The 18722-nt window shown below is 42.9% G+C and overlaps 1 protein-coding gene across 11 annotated transcripts in view; it reads left to right on the top strand.

The window, feature by feature from the left end:
* The first annotated feature begins 453 nt into the window (after positions 1-453).
* CADPS (calcium dependent secretion activator) overlaps positions 454-18722 on the top strand; it is a 476722-nt gene continuing 458453 nt past the window's right edge. For 9 of the 11 annotated variants that reach the window (XM_030307156.1, XM_030307157.1, XM_030307154.1 and 6 more), the window contains exon 1: positions 454-1430. In XM_030307156.1, coding sequence (XP_030163016.1) covers positions 981-1430 — 450 coding nt within the window. In that variant the 5' untranslated portion in view covers positions 454-980. The remainder of the gene's footprint in view (positions 1431-18722) is intronic. The other 2 variants (XM_030307160.1, XM_030307159.1) reach the window with 1 other exon arrangement.

Genomic DNA, 18722 nt, shown 5'->3' with positions numbered 1-18722 from the left:
TCACAGCTTTCGCGGGGTGGGCAAGGGCGGGGCTTCTACTTAAACAGTTGAGCTGCATGGTCCCTACACCAATCAACTCAAAATTTGATTCACTTTTATTTTAATGAACGGGTGTATGTAAATTGGTGGAATCAAAGTTTACACAGGTGGGACCAACATGCTGCTAAGCCCCACTGCCCCCACGCCCCAGGTGTGAAGAAGCCTGGGGGAAAGGAGGTAGACTCTTTCTCATAAGGCATCTCACCGACTTCCTCTTAGCCAGACCTCTGGAATAAGCGTCTCCAAATAGACCGCCCACTCTTCGCTAACAAGAAGTCTTCACTGGCTTGTCTATTTCTTCCTCCCCCAAGAACTTTTTGTCCGTGGGAGGGTGAGACAGGTCGAGGCAATGACAACTGGTTATCAAGAAAGAAATTATCCACCAAGGGGAGAGAGTGAGGAGTGTGGGAAAGTGTTAGGGTCGGTACCGAAGCTCTGAGACTAGCGGGCCGCTCCACGCTCTCCAGGCTCTAGCCTTCTGCAGCCACCCTTTACGCAGCGGACACGGGAGAGTTAAGCCAATAAACACGTAAGCGCCGCTCCCTCCCCAATCGGCAAGATGCCTCTTAGGCTCTTGGCTGCATCGACAGCTTGCAACACTCGGCATCTTTTCTGGAGGCGCCTCCTTCATCGGCTGCAGATGGTATCCGGCTGCGAGCTCGGGGCTCGCAATTGATTCTCCCCCTTGCCCACCTCGGGTCCACGGACGCACCTCTCCCTTCCCCTCCTCCCCTCGCGCTCCTGGGTCTGAGCCCAGCTCGGGATCGCCGGGCAGAGGAAGCAGTCGCGGCGGCGGCGGCGGCTGAGCAGCAGCGCCCGCTCCCTGATTTGGGGAGAAGCGCCCATCCCGGGGAGCCGACCCCCAGCTGCCTCCAGCGCCTCCCATCTTTTGCACCCCTAGCCCGGGGCTCCAAGGACCACCCCCCTCCCCAGGCGCCACCATGCTGGACCCTTCGTCCAGCGAAGAGGAATCGGATGAGATCGTGGAGGAAGAGAGCGGCAAGGAGGTGCTCGGCTCGGCCGCGTCCGGCGCGCGCCTGTCTCCCAGCCGCACCAGCGAGGGCTCGGGCGGCGGCAGCGGCGCCGGGCTTGGGGGCGGCGGCGGTGCCGGCGCCGGAGCCGGGGTGGGCGCCGGCGGCGGTGGGGGCAGCGGCGCGAGCAGCGGCGGCGGGGCCGGGGGGCTGCAGCCCAGCACCCGCGCCGGTGGCGGCCGGCCCTCCAGCCCCAGCCCGTCGGTGGTGAGCGAGAAGGAGAAGGAGGAGTTGGAGCGGCTGCAGAAGGAGGAGGAGGAGAGGAAGAAGAGGCTGCAGCTCTATGTGTTCGTGATGCGCTGCATCGCCTACCCCTTCAACGCCAAGCAGCCCACCGACATGGCTCGCCGGCAGCAGAAGGTAGGTGCGCCTGGGAGGCCCCGGGAGCGGCGCCGGGACGTCGCCAGACGGGCGGGGCGAACAATGGGAGCTGGCGGCGCAGCTGGCGAGGAGCAGAAGCAGGAGACAGCGCCCTGGGGAAGGGGCTACGAGGCCCCCTCTCCGCCGCCGGGCCGGGCCCAGCTCCGAGCGCGCCTGGAGCTGCCCGGGACCGGCGAGGGGCCCGGACCTCAGCGCCGCGTGTCCCCACCCGGGCGAGCGGGGGAGCTAGGCGGGCAGGTCCCGCTCTATGGCCCAGGAGGCTCGGGGAGTGACTTGCAGCCCGCGGCGCGCTGAGAGGCCTTGCTCGTTTGCCGGGCTCCCGGCACTCTCCGGCGGCGGGCGGCTGCGCTCAGCTCCGGGCCCGCCTTCCTGGGCGTGCGCTCGGCGGGCGGGGGCACCCGGCAGGTGGGGGCGCCGGTGTGGAGCGAGAAGAGCGCCTGGCAGCAGCGCTCGGCTCGCCGGGCCGAGAGAGCCGCAGGGGCAGGCGGGAGAAAGCCAGCCCGGAAGGCGAAGCTTCCAGCCGCTCCGCGAAGGGCACCCTCCTCCCCTCACTGGGGTCAGCTGATCCCGACGAGGGTCGCCGAAGGGACCCCCGGCACCGCTTCCCTGTGGCTCCTGTTCCACCCCTCCCTCCTCCCCCTTCCTCCGTGACCCCAGAGCCGGGGCAAGCCCTCCGGTCCCTCTGCCAGGGTCAGCTCCTCCACCTTCCTCGCTTTGACCCTCTTCTCCTCTTCCCAAGGTGACTTCGCCGCCACCTTCTGGCTCTTCAAGGCCCTCCAAGCCCAGCCGCTTTTGGCTTGATAAAGTGCAGCTGCAAAAAGCTTCGCAATTACAAGCATCAAAAGCTTTTTGTGTCTGAGGCTGGGGCACGGCTGAGGCGGCTCCGGACTGCCTTTGATGTGAAAAAGTGCCTATTTCCATCAGCTGTTCTCCAGCCAGAGAAAGGAGGGGGGGGGGGGGGGGGGTTACTGCAGGATAAGAAGCAGTGGCGGGACCCGAAGAGAAGAGGTCAGGTCCCCAGTTGGAGTGAGTTAGTGAAGAAAGTCGGCATTCCGTTGTCTCTTTTAAGTGAATTTGCCAATTTCATTTTGAGATAATAGCCGGTGAAGCCCCCACAGGGACGGGGTCTTAAAATAGTGAATTTCTTGGTTGCTGCCATTTAAGACTGAATTACATGTTGCGGTAGTAGAGTGTTAGGTTTTCCTACATTTATCCACCCTTATCTTGAGTGAGCACAGATTTCTGTTTGTTTTGCTTCTATATGTACACACCCCAGCTAGCGCTGATGATTTATTTCTGCCACCAGAATGGAGGGTTGGGTTATCACTTTTATTAAAAATCCGACTCATTTCCTGGTTGGGGAATAGCAGGTGGGCTTCCCTCCACTCTGCCCCTCATCAGGGGCCCCTTGCTTCTTCAGCCTCTATTTTGGACTATCATAGACAAGAATATCCTCCGAACAATAAAAGTGTTTGGATTTCCTCTCAAGGTTGGGTGTTGGATCCACATACAGGGCCTGATATTTCAAGCTTTAGCTTGTGATTTTTATGGTAATTGTGGGGTAGCAGGGGAAATGCCATCTTTAAAATCTATCCCATTCATGACAGCACCAACCAAAGATGTCCTATTCCTTTGGAAATGAAAACTGTTGTGATTTAAAGAGAAAAATATAAAACAAACTTTGCTTTATCAGTCAAAAGGCTCTAGAACTCTGTCCTTTGAATAGAGGTTTACATTTGGTACTGGAATGGGGAGAGAAATCCATTCTCACAGTGGCCCATTTCTTCTAAACAGAAACTCCAGCCGCCTGAAAAGGTCATCGTGAGGTTAAGTTTTTCTGGTCTGATTGCATGTTTTACCTGAATCCGTTCAAAGCTGTGGTTTTGAGGGGCAGGTGGGTTCTGTTTTTACACATGACCTTACCATCAAAGAGACTACAGGATGGATAGATAACACTGGCTTTTGGTCCAACTATTTTTAGTTATTGCAGCAAACTAGTGCTAAATGCATATTCCTGCAAAGCTGCCTCAGGGCTGTTTGGCTCTACTGGGAAGCTGAATATTTATCTCCTTATTACAAAAGAAAACAAGCTTTTCCATTTCTGTATCTTCACGTTTTTAGTGTCTTAGAAAGGATGTTTTGCTGTTTTTCTCCAAGCAGAAAGCTTGGAACTTTGATGTATTCTTTTAAATGAAAGTAACTGAAATGTTTGCATAAGCACTGTGATAAAATTTAAGGCCTGTTAACAAACAAGATTGATAAACTTAAATGAGTCTCAGAGAAATAGAAACCGGTTGTAAACTATACATAGAAACGGATGAGCTAGAAAGAGCTAGAGGAAAAATGATGCAAAAAAGGGAATAGAGTGACATGGAGGGAGCCAGAGAAAACTGCCTATGAAAAAGTTGCCAGATTGGGGAGAAGAAGAGATTGTATTGTCAAATCATCACGCTGTGCACCTTAAACTTATACAATCTTATATGTCTGTTATATCCCAATATAGGTGAAGAAAAATATCATGTGGAGTGTAATATACACTTTCTGAAACCAAATACTCTATGTCATACATTGGCTGCAATTTTTCAAGTGCCTACTATGTGCAAGGCACTTCACTTAGATCATTTTTTAAAAATAGGCTTTTTTAGAAGAGTTTGAGATTTACTGAAAAATTGAGAAAATAGTTCCCATATGCCCCAGCCCCAGTTTTCCCCTATTAATATCTTACAATAGTATGTTACATCTGTTCCAGTTAAAGAACCAATATTGATGCATAATTAACACAAATAGGTAATTTACTGAAATTCTCTTAGTTTTTATTTAATTTGGTTTTTTGTTCTTTGATCATTTAAAATTCTCCTAACTCTAACAGTGTAGGAATTACCATCTTTTTTTCTAGAAGAGAACACTGAGACTCAGAATGTTTTATAATTTGCCTGAAGCAGTATGTGGATAGGAGGAAGAGTGGGAACTGAGGCATGGGGTATTCTGATTTCAAATCCTGTCTTTTTAGTATGTAACACGGGCCAGAAATATTCTAGAGTGAAAAATAGAATCTTAGCATCCTGACAACATGTCAGGTGTACTTTTTCTTTTACCCAGAGTTCTTTCTATTTGAGTTTAGAGAGATCTGCTCCTCTCCCTTTGGGTACCTATCAAATCATCAACATAGACAAAATGGACATTTAGGTATTAACCTCATAAAGAATATGAAGGAGAGAGATGGGCCGTTATTGGCTGGTAAATCGGAACACCAGACTATTGTCAGGCTTTCTATGTGGTTTGAGCTGAAGACCAACAAAAACAAGCAAACAAACAACAAAACAAAAAACCAAAAAACAAGCAAAAAACCAAAAAAGGTATTTTAGTTCAGAAAAACAGTTGGAAAAGAGCAGAGGGAGAGAAGGTACCATTCCTGGATCATTTTGTTAGTTAATTACTTTGATTTTGCTTTTCCTGGGGAAGAGTGCCTGGTCATTCCAATAATCTCCCTAGTTAAAAGACCATGTGTAATCGTATTTTATCATTTATAGGTCTACTTTTCTTGTACTACAGTGAAACTAAATATAACAGGCTAGTAGGTAATTAATGACAAAAACAAAAATCTAGTCTTCAGACTATCACAGTGTTTTAGCAGCTCATAAATGACAATGTGAAAAACTGTTCTGTGCTTTTTATTTTCCCTCTTTTGTCATAATGGGAAAGTGAATACCCAATGGTTCACATGGTAAAGCTGCACCATATGTTTCTAAATTGTGTAGTAACGGTGATGAGTGGCTACCTCATGTGAACTAGCTACTTCTAGAAGTAACTGAGGGAATGTAAAAGCGGGCACTGTAAACAGTTCTAATGTTTAGATTGGCATGGCCAATTTTTTAATATACTAGTAGGGATTATGTCTGGTTTATAAACGTCCAAAATGAATATTGGGTGCATATATACATTTGTGTACATGTATATCTGTGTGTGTGTGTGTGTGTGTGTGCATGCGTGCGTGTGTGTATGATGAGGGACGGGGCAATCCTAAAATCATGTTTATTTTATATGAACTCCTATTTCATTCAAGAGGACTTAATGACTAGATCAAATGTGTTGTAAGTTCAAGCTCCCCATTTCTATGTGATTCATCTTATATCTTGCCATGAAATTATGGCTAATGTTGAGTCATTGTTAGCCACAGAAATTCTGTCTTTATTCGTTTACTTATTTGGCTTTGTTAATTGGTCGTGACTCAAGAGCCCATGCCTTTCCTAAAAGTTAAGACCTAGTCCTAGTTAACTATGTATGTGCATCTGTATATACTTCAAATCCATAATAGTGATTCGTCCATTCAGATATGCTTTGGGGCATTTGGGTTAGCTCTACTATTCAGAATTCTTAAGAGTTGCTTTGTCAATGCAACATATGATTTGGATTTTAAAAAATAAATCTTCTAACCTTTTGAGAGAATGAAATGGCTATTAAGCCAGGATTCCTTGAAACAGAATTGTTTCTCTCTTTATCAGGAGAAGAACTGAAGTCTTTATATATGCTTTCTGGCATTTTCCTCCCAATCTCCTTGGTGCAATGGGCAGGAACTGTTTTGCACTGGTACTAGCAGAGAAATTCTGAAGATGAAGAACACCAAAAAAATAATCAGAGAGGGCTCTTGCTTCATTACATTCTTGGAATAGCCTTATGCTTCCCTAAAACTGGACTGAAGAACAAAGGAAATTAAATCCTTCATTCTTGAAGAATTGTACTGTGAAAAGTGGGGAAGTCAAATGATTCATAGATCTTCTCCCTACAAAAGCAAATTTAATATATAGTCCTAGGCTATTGCATTAAAATATAATCAGTGTTTGTGACTTGGGGCCAGATGTCTATACAGCTATGATTAAGAGGGTTCTACTAACTTAGAAATAAGTTCTAAATAGATGACTAGTTACTCCTTGCACCAAGCACTCTCCCAGGATTGGTTACAGAACCAGAAGATACCTGTGAGATATGGACTTGATTTGGGGAGCTTATGTTCTAGTCTGGAAGATAACTTCTATACATGTCAGATAAGTTGAGAATAAGCGAGTGTTTAATTGTAAGATGCTGATTACAAATACTAAAGTATAAGGGAAGAGAATGTGTGCGCATGTGTACACAAGGGATTGGTTTTGAGAATAGGGAAAATCTTCATGGAAGAAATGGGTTAGGGTTAGGTCTAAAAGAGTTTGTGTGATTTGTGTAAGCATAAGGAAGGACAGGTATCCCACTCTGGAGAAGAGCATGAGGTAGCAGGAATGTGGAAAGGAGCCATTGTTTGTGGGACACTATTAGTCAAATTATTTTGGTTCTAAGTTACAAAAACCCAACTCAAGTGGCTAAATCAAAAGGAAGACAAAGGGGAAGGGACAGATTTATTGGTGTATGTAATAGGAAAACATCCAGTGCAGGGATCTACAGGCCTGGCTGGACCTGACTTCTTTGACAGAATGAAGAAACCTGGATAATGAAGAGAAAAGACACTGTGTCTGAGCTCAGTCTGTACCACGAATAAACCTCTGATTGTAGGCAAGTCAACTTCTGTCTCTGGGTAATTTCTTTATCTTTCCTATGAAGAGATGGATGGGGAAGCTTCAGATAATTGCCAAGGTGCCATTTCTGTGTAGTAGTTGATAGTCCTTGCTGAGCAATGCAGTTACTCATAATCAAGGCTTCTAATTTCCTTCAAACTTCTCTTTGCTATGTTTTTACATTACATGGTAAGGCAGTATCTTCAAAGAGTCTGAAATGAAGATGAATTTAGAGCTCACTTTGTCCAACTAAATTTTCAGATGAGGAGGTGAGATCTTAAAGTGATTGTAGGACTGCAGGGGCACCCAGGTGACTCAGGTTGAGTGCCAGACTCTTGATTTCGGCTTGGGTCATGATCTTTCGGTCATGGGATTGAGCCCACCATGGGCTCCCTGCTGAGTGTGGGGACTGCTTGGGATTCTCTCGCTCCCTCTCCCTTTTCCCCTCCTCCGTTCTCTCTCTCACTCTCTCAAAAATAAATAAATAAACTTAAAAAAAAAAGGTTATAAGACTATAAACTAAGGAGGGCTTATAACCTGGGACCTGTGGGCCAAAAGGGAACCACAGGTAGATTTTGTTTTTTCTACATTGCCTTTTTCAATTTTTTGAACTAGTTATCCACATATAAAACCATGAGCTTCCTTCGCCAAAAAATTTGTATTTCTGGCTTCTCTGAAAACTGGAGGATGAAGGTGGGTTTGAGTTTGTATGAGTTTGCAAAAAGCAATAGAAATGAGACTCCCAAGGCATCACCTAAATAATGAAGTGTTGATCATTTTTAACTAAAATTCTGCTCGCTCCAAGATAGATACTATATGCATCTGGATGGGAAGACACCAGCTCTCTGGTTCTTTCCAACACCATCTCTTTTTGCTATTGTTGCACAGATATTGATAGTCTGACCCTGGCCCCTGGAACACATCCAAGAAAACGATCTGGAATTTGGAGCTCTATGTTCTCTGTCTCTGGCAACAGTTTCCTTGTTAGGATCAGATTTATAGTTTCTGCAGAATTGAAGAGCTGATGATTCGTATTACCTTGCTATTTTTTTCATTTTTCCATCCAAGTATATGATAGAGTTCTCTGTTAATAGCAGGTAAAGAAAGAGGGATGAAGTCGGCCAGTGTTTTTAAGTCTGTTCATTGCACTTGACTTATGATGGACAGTAAAGAAAAGTAGTTAAGGACATAGATTCAGAATTACTCGTCAATCAGAGGACCTTCATTACTGGATTCTTATAAAAATGAAGTGAGATAATACACTAGATAATACATTTTAGAACAATGTCGGGCATGTAGTAAGTGCTGCATAAGTGTTCTTATGATTTCAAGTTGATATGTGCCATGTTGTGTTATTTTTATCTGTAAAAGGACTGAGAAAGTTAATATATGTAAAGTACTGACCATAGCAGGCCTTATATTCACTATTGGTCTTATCATTGTGATCATTATTGACATGATTAAGTAGACCTAGAAGGCAGTGGTTATCTATCACTGTGGCATCGTCTTACAGAATGGATGGAGTTGAGGGTCCAATACATCCCTATTTTCTTTGTACTGAAACATTTCACTAACTCTCGGGGTGGGGGCACGGGGGGGGGTGAGAGGGAGGGGAGGGTGGGTGATGGGTATTGAGGAGGGCACCTGTTGGCATGAGCACTGGGTGTTGTATGGAAACCAATTTGACAATAAATTTCATATTTTAAAAAAACAACAAAAAAACAAATCCCTAGTCACTATCGTGACCAGGTGGCTCTATGACCTTGGGAACACTAATCTCTTTCAAGTCTTAGTTTCCTCATCTGGAAAGCGGGGGAGTAATATTGAGGATTACAAGAAAAAAAGCATGTTAATTGCTTAACAATTCCTTAATATGGAGTAAATATTGAGCAAATGCTATCAGTAACAATAATAGTAGTATTCCTGCATTTTTGTCCACCAGATGCCCCATACTGTTTTGTAGTACAGTGCCCTTGCTCACGCTGTTCCTTATTTTAGAACATCTTTCTCACCTTTTTCTTTTTTAAATTTTTTTGAATGTTTATTATTTTTGAGAGAGAGAGACAGCACGCGCATGAGTGGGGGGGAGGAACAGAGAGAGAGAAGGAGACACAGAATCCAGAGCAGGCTTCAGGCTCTGAGCTGTCAGCACAGAGGCCGCCGATGTGGGGCTCGAAATCTCCAACCATGAGATCATGCCCTGAGCCAAAGTCAGATACTTTAATCGACTGAGCCACCCAGGCGCCCCTTTCTCACCTTTCTTTGCCTCATTTGTTCTTGTTTGTATTTTAATTAACTCAAGTGTTCTCTCTTTCAGGAAACCTTACCCAAATCTAAGTGCTTTCTCAACTCCCTACTCTATTTCTACTTTACTTCCTGTACATTACATTTAAATTACCTTATGTGTGTAGCCTCTCTCCCACTAGACCGTAAGAACCCCAAAGACAGGGACCACATTTACTGCCCTTTGATTACCCATTTCCCAAAACAGTGCTTGGCACAAAGCAGGTACTTGTAAACATTATATTTGAAATTCCACACTTGAAATTCCTAGGGAGCTTCTAAGGAGAGTAAGTGAAAGAGTCTTAAATACAGTCTGCTTCTATTATGGATATGCAGCATATTTATTTTTATAAAAACTTCTCAATGGAAAACATGAAGAGTTGACCAATTACCAAATGGTTTCAAAATAATTTATGTAGCAGAAACATACCATCAGTTACTTCCCAGCTTCGCTTGTTTATACCTACAATGGACACATTTCGAGATATTCTAGAGGTGTCTTCTTTTAAAGACTAGAAGCAATTGTGAATTTCTTGATACGGTTGAATCCCTGCCGAACTTGAATCACCATAAGGCATGTTTAAATGGCCAAACATGAAGTCTTAAAGAACCAAAGTCAGAACTGAATCTCCATATTGGGTATATGTTCTTTAGTAAGTTTTATTTGATTTAGCTCTTTCTGAAGGAAAAAAAAAAAAGAATGGTTAGTCAACAGTATTTTAGTGAAAGACTATTTAAAATATTAGCGTCATTGTTGCCAGGGTTTTAGAAAAGAATCTCTAAGTTCTACGTGTTTAGACATAAATATACTTGGGGGCGCCTGGGTGGCTCAGTTTGCCCGGCTCCGACTCATCATTTTGGCGGGGTCATGATCTCCCCTTTTGTGGGATCGAGCTCTGCTATGGGCTCTGTGCTCACGGCCTGGAGCCTGCTTGGGATTCTCTCTTTCCTTCTCTCTCTGCCGTCCCCTGCTTAGGCGTGCTCGTTCTCTCTTTCAAGATAAATAAACATTAAAAACATTAATAAAGATGATTTTGTCTGCTTTTATTCTGTTAGGGGACTTGGGGACTTGTCTCTCTTATTGTAAGCTGTCTAAAGTCCTTTCTGAGTATAGTTAGGATCTAAATAAATAATAATTATCCCACTAGTGCTATTGTATACGGGATGTGGTAATAAGAATAGGATGGGTGTGAAGTGTCTATAAAACAGTGAAACTGCTGAGGTATCGATTTTTCTGATGCCTTTCACTAGTCAAGGGGAAAATTATCTTTGCTAACCCACTCTCTGCATTTTAACAAACAGGGGAAACATTGAGAGTTTTGAAAAAAAAAAAAAAGAATTATCAAGCCCCCCAGTGTTCCCAGCTTCTGACTACTTTTCTAGAATTGAGAGAAATGGAATAACCTGATAACATATATATGTCCTCTCAGCAGCCTGTTGGAGGAACATATCAACCTGTCATGTGGTGTTACCCTGGATCACTTCGGTGCACTAGGAAAGTTGTGAGATACTTGGAGGTTAACTTTAAAAGAAAAAATCCCTAAGTGTTCCAGGAGCACATGCTAAGTTACATGCCCACCAGGGGCTGTATTGCTTTCAAAAAGACAATGGGATTTTGGCAAACATGCAGAGTGGTACAGGGAATCTACTGTATCGCTTAAGAAAACAAAGAAAACACATTGAAAATTTTCACAAATAATTGTGCCTTCTGTTGCCCATGCAGAAAAACAGCCTTTTGGTGTGGATGGTAGGCATAGAGTTGTTTAAGCAAATGAGTTAAAATATATTTTGAACATCGACTTTGGTGATTTTTCTGACAAGTGCAGCAACTGTTGTCTATAAGGCGGCGTGTCATAACATACTGTGTTCAAAACATTTCTTGAGGACTCTTCCATATTCAATTTTTGTTTGTTATACATCATCAAACAACATTGTTTTGAGCCACTTCTACATACAAGAAACTCCCTAAATCCTGGAGACAAAATATGCAAAGACGTTTTAGGCAGCCTTCCTGATCTTTAAGAACCTACCAATCTGGTTGAGAAGTCGAGATCCACCAATAGAGAATGTAACTTACAAGGCAGGATGTGGTGTCTGAATCTTAAATATTGGTGTTTTTTCGGTCTCCGTCCTTGGCCCTTGTTATGGGTTGATTGTGTCCCCCTTCCCATCCCGCTCCCTCCCCCACCTGCCCCATTCATGTCGAAGTCCTAAGCCTCAGTACCTCAGAATGTGACCTATTTGGAAATAAGGTCTTTGCAGATGTTATTAGTTACGATGAGGTCCGTCAAGTGGACCCTAATCCATTACGACTGGTGTCCTTATTGAAAGGGGGAAATTTCAACACAGAGACACAGGGAGAACACTATGTGAAGAGGAAGGCAGCGATTAAAGTCATGCTTCTTCAAGCAAGGAACGGCAAAGATTAGCAGAAGCTAGGGGAGAGGCACGGAATATATTCTTACAGCCTCAGAAGGAGCCAGCTCTGCAGACACCTTGATCTTAAATTTCTAGCCTCCAGAGCTGTGAGAGGATAAATTTCTGCTTAAGCCACCTAGTTTGTGGTGCTTCGTGTGGCAGCCATACGGGACTAATACAGCCCCCTTCTCTATATCCTCTCTCCGGGCCATTTCACCACTAATGATGGTGTTAGCTACTGACATCCCTACATCTCCCGTGCTCAGATCTTTGGCTCTAGCGTGAGTCTCTCACCAGGCTTCCAGACCCATTCATCAGGCTGCCAAAGGTGTGGTCTGAGACTGGTTCAAGTCAGTGAGCACTTCATCATGGGTCTACAATGAGAAAAGGAACTGCACTGGAATGTAAGTTAACTCTCTACTTTCTTCAAGAAAGGCTTGCCCCCCCACCCCCCCACCCCCCCCACACACAAATGTCAGCTGGATTGAACCGCTTAATGAAGTTGATGTAATTTCTCATACTAGTATTTTATCTTGGTAAGGACCAATAACCAGCAGTTCATGGATGATGACACAGGTCTGCAGACTACACTTGGAAGAACATTGACCTTCATGACATGTCCCATGGGATGTTTTCAGCCCACCCAACAATAGAATTTCTCACCAAGTCTCTTTCTCCTCTATTTTCTGATTCACTGACTGTCCTAGTGGTGCTACTATATAACTAAGCTGTTCAACACGGTAGGGCACAACTCAACTTCGAATCTTTACTGTTGGTCGTCCTAGCCACCAAAGGCCACATACATCGTGTCGATGTTCCTCCTGTGCAAATTTTCATCTTTCTCCTTCTCTTCATCTTCATTACTGGTGCCCTGCTTTGGGTGCTCACGATTGCTTGCGTGGGCTTTTGCAACAATATCTTTTTAACTGTTCTCTCTGCCTCCTTTCCTGCCCACATTCCTCCAGATACCAAGGTGATCATTCTGCAGCACAGACCCAATCAGGACTTTTCTCTGCTCAGACTTCTTGGGTGGCTTTCTGTTTCTTGCACAGGATACACTCTAAACTCATTTGCATGGCCTAAATGGATCCTCTCTCCCCAGCCAGGCTCTACTCCTGCACTTCTGCACACACCCTCAACTTCAGCCTATTAAACCACTTAGCATCCCTGCACTGCCTTCTATCACTTGCCTTCTATCACTCTCTAGGTGGATGATGGCACCCAGTCATTATAAAGAACACGAGTAAATAATGACTATTTATGAGATGTTTATTGTGTGGAGTCACTGCTGCATAAATTTATAAGCCTTATCTCATTTAATCTTTACCGTGGCTCTGTAAGGTAACTATTAATCATCTCAACCCTACCAAGAAAACCAAGAGACAAAGCAGTTAAGAAACTTCTCTTAGGTCACACATTTAGTTTAGAGAGAGGGGTTGGGGCCCAGGTGGTCTGACTCTGGCCTGCCCTCTGAGCCATATGCTCTAGTAACTATATTGAAGCATTTAGCACACCTAACTTCAAGGTAGATCCGTTCTTTTTCTCCTGACTCTACAGAGATGATTTCATTTAGTATCCTCTGGTGTCTGATCAATACGTATACAACTCAATAGATTGTTGATGCAGAACTCATGATTATTGAATTCATGATTATTTAGAGAACAGTAATAAATGTTCCTTACCGTTTATAGCATGTTCACTGAGATGATCTCATCTTTTCTTTAAAACAACCTTTTTGAGTAGTGGGGCATCCATCCTACGTCCCTGTTTTGTGGCAGGCAAAGTCAGGTATGGGGAAGTCCCACTGGCTGGGCAAAACTATAGAGCACCAGCCTTGGCCTCCTGAGTGCATCTAGGGCTCACTGCTATGCTGTCGGTCTTTGGTTCACACAAAGTATGCCTGAGGCCATTGCAGACCTTTGAAGGCCTACCCCATCTCCTAGTAAACTTACTAAAATATACCTCACATCCATTTATTTTTGTATTCTTAATAAAACTGGAAGGGTTATTTCAATCTTGCCTTAAAACTATTTGTCTATATAACTTGGTTAGTAAATGACTATGATTCCTTAGGAATTATGGTGCATTCACAGGAATCCTCACCAACTGATTTCAATTCTAGTGACAGGAGTACTACACTGAACAATTAATGAAGTCGACAAACGTTTGGAAGTCATTTACCTGAACATTTTTAGGTTTGAGTTTTCATTTTTAGTTGTAGATACTGGAGACAATACATTTTATTTAAGGTCTCAGACCTTTCTTAAGGCTCCTGGGAAATTTCAAGACTCTGGTCACCATGCCTTTGTTGATTACCAGATAAAATAGAGTTCCTCCAGACTTAATGGAAGAAGTGGCATTTGAATTAAGCCTCCAGCTGACTGAGAAAATCAAAGGATAGTAACACAATGTATTTTGGAGGGAAGGATAGATATTTTCAAGTATTCAGAGATGATGTAATGCAAAGCAAGTTTGAGGACCTCTGAACAAATATGATTGAATAAGGTTCTAATATCAGAGATCAAAGAAATAAGAATAAAGGTTGGTCAGGACTGTGGATATCCTTCAACACCAGGGTACAGGTATTGGGAGGGGGGCTTCATTCATTCATTCATTCATTCATTCATTCCCTATGCTGTACTTTTCATCCTCTGGACTTACTTTATGGCTGGAATGTTGTACCTTTTAATCCCCTTCACCTATTTTGCCCATCCCCATACCACTTTCCCTCTGGCAACCACCAGCTTATTCTCTGTATTTATGAGTATGTTTCTGTTTTCTGTTTGTTTTGGTTTTTAGTTTCCACACTTAAGTGAAAGCATAGGGTATTTGTCTTTCTCTGCCATGACTTATTTCACTTAGCATACTATCTTCTAGGTCTATCCATGGTCTTGCAAGTGGCAAAATCTCATTCTTTTTATGGGTGAGCAACATTCCATTGTGTAGATATGCCATATTTTCTTTAGCCATTCATTTATGGCTAGCCCCTTAGGTTGCTTTCATGTTTTGACTGTTATAAATAATGATGCCGTGATGAAAATAATGCTGCACGTGTCTTTTTAAATTAGTGTTGTCAGATTCTTTGGGTAAACACTCAGTAATGGACTCATTGGATTGTATGCTATTTTATTTTTATTTTTTGAGGAGCCTCCATTCTGTTTTCCACAGTAGCTGCCTCATTAGACTTCTCTCTCCTCTATATCCTTGCCAACACTTGTTATTTCTTGTCTTTTTTATACCAGCCATTCTGACTGCTGTGAAGTGATATCTCATTTGTGGTTTTGATTTGCATTTACCTGACGATGAGTGATGTTGAGCATCTCTCTGGGTGTCTGTTGGCCATCTGTGTGTCTTCTTTGGAAAAATGTCTATTCAGGTCTTCTGCCCATTTTTTAATAGGATTATTTGGTCTTTGGTTTTCAGTTGCGTAAGTTCTTTATATATTTTAGATCTTACCCTTGTATCAGAAAGCTCATTTGCAAATAGCTTCTGCCTTTCAGTCAGTTGCCTTTTCGTCTGTTGATGGTTTCCTTTGCTGTGCATGGGGGTGATTTTATCTGGTAGGCGGTGAAGAACCGCTGAAGAATTCTGAGCAGAACTGAGACATGACCACTGTAATATTTTAAGAAGATTAATCTAAGCAAAGTGTGTGGAAAGCATGGAGAAAGGAGAAAGGAGGAGTGTAAACGTCTTCACACTGTAAGAAAAGGTCGCCAATTAGGCCTGAACATTTTATCCAGCACAGATCATCTTTACAGTGTTGTGGGGAAGTTTGTAGAAAATCTCAGAAAATGAATGCCTATATGTAGAAGTGTTTTGAATCACTAGTTCAAAAGCATTTCTAGAACAGTTGTTGACTACTGCGTTGATTTTATCAGAGTAATTTTTATGTATGTGTTATAAATGTGTGGGATATAAGTGTTCATTTCTGTTCTTACAAATCTTAAATATGTGAAACAAATTGCCTGCCCTTTGTATTTAATTTCAGTGACCAATATTCTAATACCTTCCCATGCAGGTACAAAAACACTTCTGCCTAACATTGTGAAAACCATAATGACTCTTGGACAAAGATCATAGTAAACCCAGTGTCATTTCAGAAAATGTACTCATGATTCCATTTCAGGTTCTAGGCTGACCTTGAGGACTCATATGGAGCTTAATCTGGCCCCAAGAGGCCATGAGCCCCAGAGTAAGCCCAGGCTTATGTCAAGCCCACAGAAAGACAGGGGAGGGGGCCTGGCTGGTGGCTTTTCTGGGAAGAAAAACTTTTTAAAAGGTGCCCAAACAGACTAGGAGAGACTCTTAGGTTTGTCCTTACCACTGTAGGATTCCACCCTAAAACCTGACCTAGGTTTGCACAGGCATCCAGGGAGTAAGGAACATTCATACTCCTCTTTCCTTCCTTAATCCTCCTCGGTTGGGAAGATTGTGATCTTAGTGGTAATGTTTAAGAAAAGTTATTAGACTCCATTTAGTGGTCAGAGTCTCTCACGTTGAAAGGGAAGCATATGGTTTCCGGTAGTCTCTCTTCTCGCACATTTTTGGGTACTATCATCTTTTTTTTTTTTTTTAATTTTTTTTTTTCAACATTTATTTATTTTTGGGACAGAGAGAGACAGAGCATGAACGGGGGAGGGGCAGAGAGAGAGGGAGACACAGAATCGGAAACAGGCTCCAGGCTCTGAGCCATCAGCCCAGAGCCCGACGCGGGGCTCGAACTCACGGACCTCGAGATCGTGACCTGGCTGAAGTTGGACGCTTAACCGACTGCGCCACCCAGGCGCCCCTGGTACTATCATCTTTTATCTGTTAATAGAGATGATACGATTTGAATGTGGACATAGGGGTAGAGAAAGGTTCCATACTGTGGTCTACTCTTCCAAAGTTCTAATGATAAAGAGGGAATTTATTTTTCATTTGACACTGTTATCTGTGTGTATAGTTCTCCTGAGAAGACAGGTGACTTTGGTCTAAGATAAGATGCCTGTATTCCTGGGTCATCAGGTCATTACACCATCTCAAAGGCTTCAACAAACCACATTAATTGCCAGAGGGTCACAGCTGGTGTGGTGGAGAAGGCTGCGTTGCAGCTAGGGAATAGATAGAATCTGAATGAACATGGGGAAGCAGGAAAACAGGTATTCTAGGGACCACATGAGCAAAGGCACAGAAGCCACACAAAGCCAGACCACAAAGCCCTCACAAGGAATAAGATTGGAAAGGCAGGTTGGGACCAGGGAGTGGTAAATATTGAATACTATTGAACTTTGTCTATTGTCCTTTATTTGGTAGGCAGTCAGGAGCCTCTGAAAATGATTTGTACTCCTAGTAGCTCCAGCGGAAATAGCACCGAACTGAGGCAAAGGACCAATCAAAGATAATGCAGACACCTGGATGATTGCCAGATGGGGAGTGATTGGTCTTGACCTTGTCTTGAAGTGACGTGTTTTCCTATGAGGCATTTTGAGGCTTCAGAATTTCCAAAGAATATTGTCAACACGAGCAGAATGTCTCATTTGCAAAGGACATGATTTGCTATAGCATTTTTCCATGACCAAGTTAGAAACAACTTCCTATGAGCTTTGGCAATGGCTCCGCATCATTTGCCACCCTTCCTGTTTCCCTGGAGAGGGGAAAAAAAAAAGATTTCTTTCTACTATCTACTTTTCACAGGCAGCCTATATATATTGCTGTGTATTATGATTCAGCATTATAGACCTTCAAAGCGAACACACATAGGTTAAGATTTGTAGTTGTTTTAATTAATCCGAAGCACATTCCCCACCCACCCTACCTCCCCAGAGGAGCATTTCTAAACAATTGTGGATCTCCTGTTTAGTTCAATGAGCTTTTCATATTTGTCCTTTAATTTCTATGTGCTGAGAGCTCAAAGCTATCTTTTAGTCAATATTCAATTAGGATTTGAGTCGGAAGGCTGTGTTGAGCTCTTACAGAAGAGCATAAGGTAGTTATTTGCTTTCACCACTTTTCACTAAAGAAATACAGTTTTGCTGCAGCATGAATTAAATATGCCAAATTAAGTGTATGTTTACTTCCTTATGAGCTGGCAATAAATGACATTGTTGGAAAGTCAACATTATACATATTGTATACACCAAAATTTCAGGAGATTTATGATCTACCACATTTCTTTCTTCTCCGCTCAGTTAGAACTCTGCATTTCTGTTGGGTACTCATCCAAATGCTTCCATGTAAGGCTTTCTCTAATCACTACCCTTTGGCGCACTCTTTTGTTTCTACACAACCTATTACTCAATATTATTTTTCTCAGTGAGCTACATTTTCAGAACAAAAATAATTCACTTCTAGGATTAAAAAAAAAAAGCCTAAGATTTTCTACAAATAAAATAGCAACACAGATATTTAGAGAATGCAGTATTTTTTTAAAATTTTATTTACACCAAATTTATTTGCCTACTTGAAATGCCTTTGGGATCTTAGGGAACAACAACAGTATGAGACATTTATGCTAAGTTGGATGAAAAATTTCACTTGTTCCATGACCCAAACTCATATAAGCAACACATATTACTAAAGTGATGTGGGTAATCTGTAGAATTAACCAGTGAATTTAATCAGTATGACCAGCCAAATGAGATGATTCAAATGAAACTTTCCATTGTACATTATAAATACTAAAAAGTCTACATATCCTTTGTAGTAGAAACTTGGTTATCTACCTGTTATTCACTCTCCAATTCCAAACAGTTTTTTTTCCACATAATTTCCCCCCAACCCCCAACTTCAGAAATAGATGCAGATTAGTGTAAGCCCCTCAAAAATGACATTGTACTGGAAATACCACTGGCTCTTGGTTGACCATGTGACCTAAATTGATCCAATCAGACTGAAGGGAAGAACTTGTATTTTATGTTTGGGAGAAGAGTTTTACTCCCCCTCTCCTGATGGACATACGATGGAAGCATAGCTGTCATGGCTACTGGCAGCCATCTTAGAACCATGAGGAGATCCAATTTAGGCTGAAGCCAGGCCTAAGGATAAT

The sequence above is a fragment of the Lynx canadensis genome, chromosome A2, assembly GCF_007474595.2.
Source record: "Lynx canadensis isolate LIC74 chromosome A2, mLynCan4.pri.v2, whole genome shotgun sequence".
NCBI lineage: Eukaryota > Metazoa > Chordata > Mammalia > Carnivora > Felidae > Lynx > Lynx canadensis.
The sequence above is the reverse complement of the archived record's forward strand: the minus strand, read 5'-3'. Positions and strand labels throughout refer to the sequence as shown.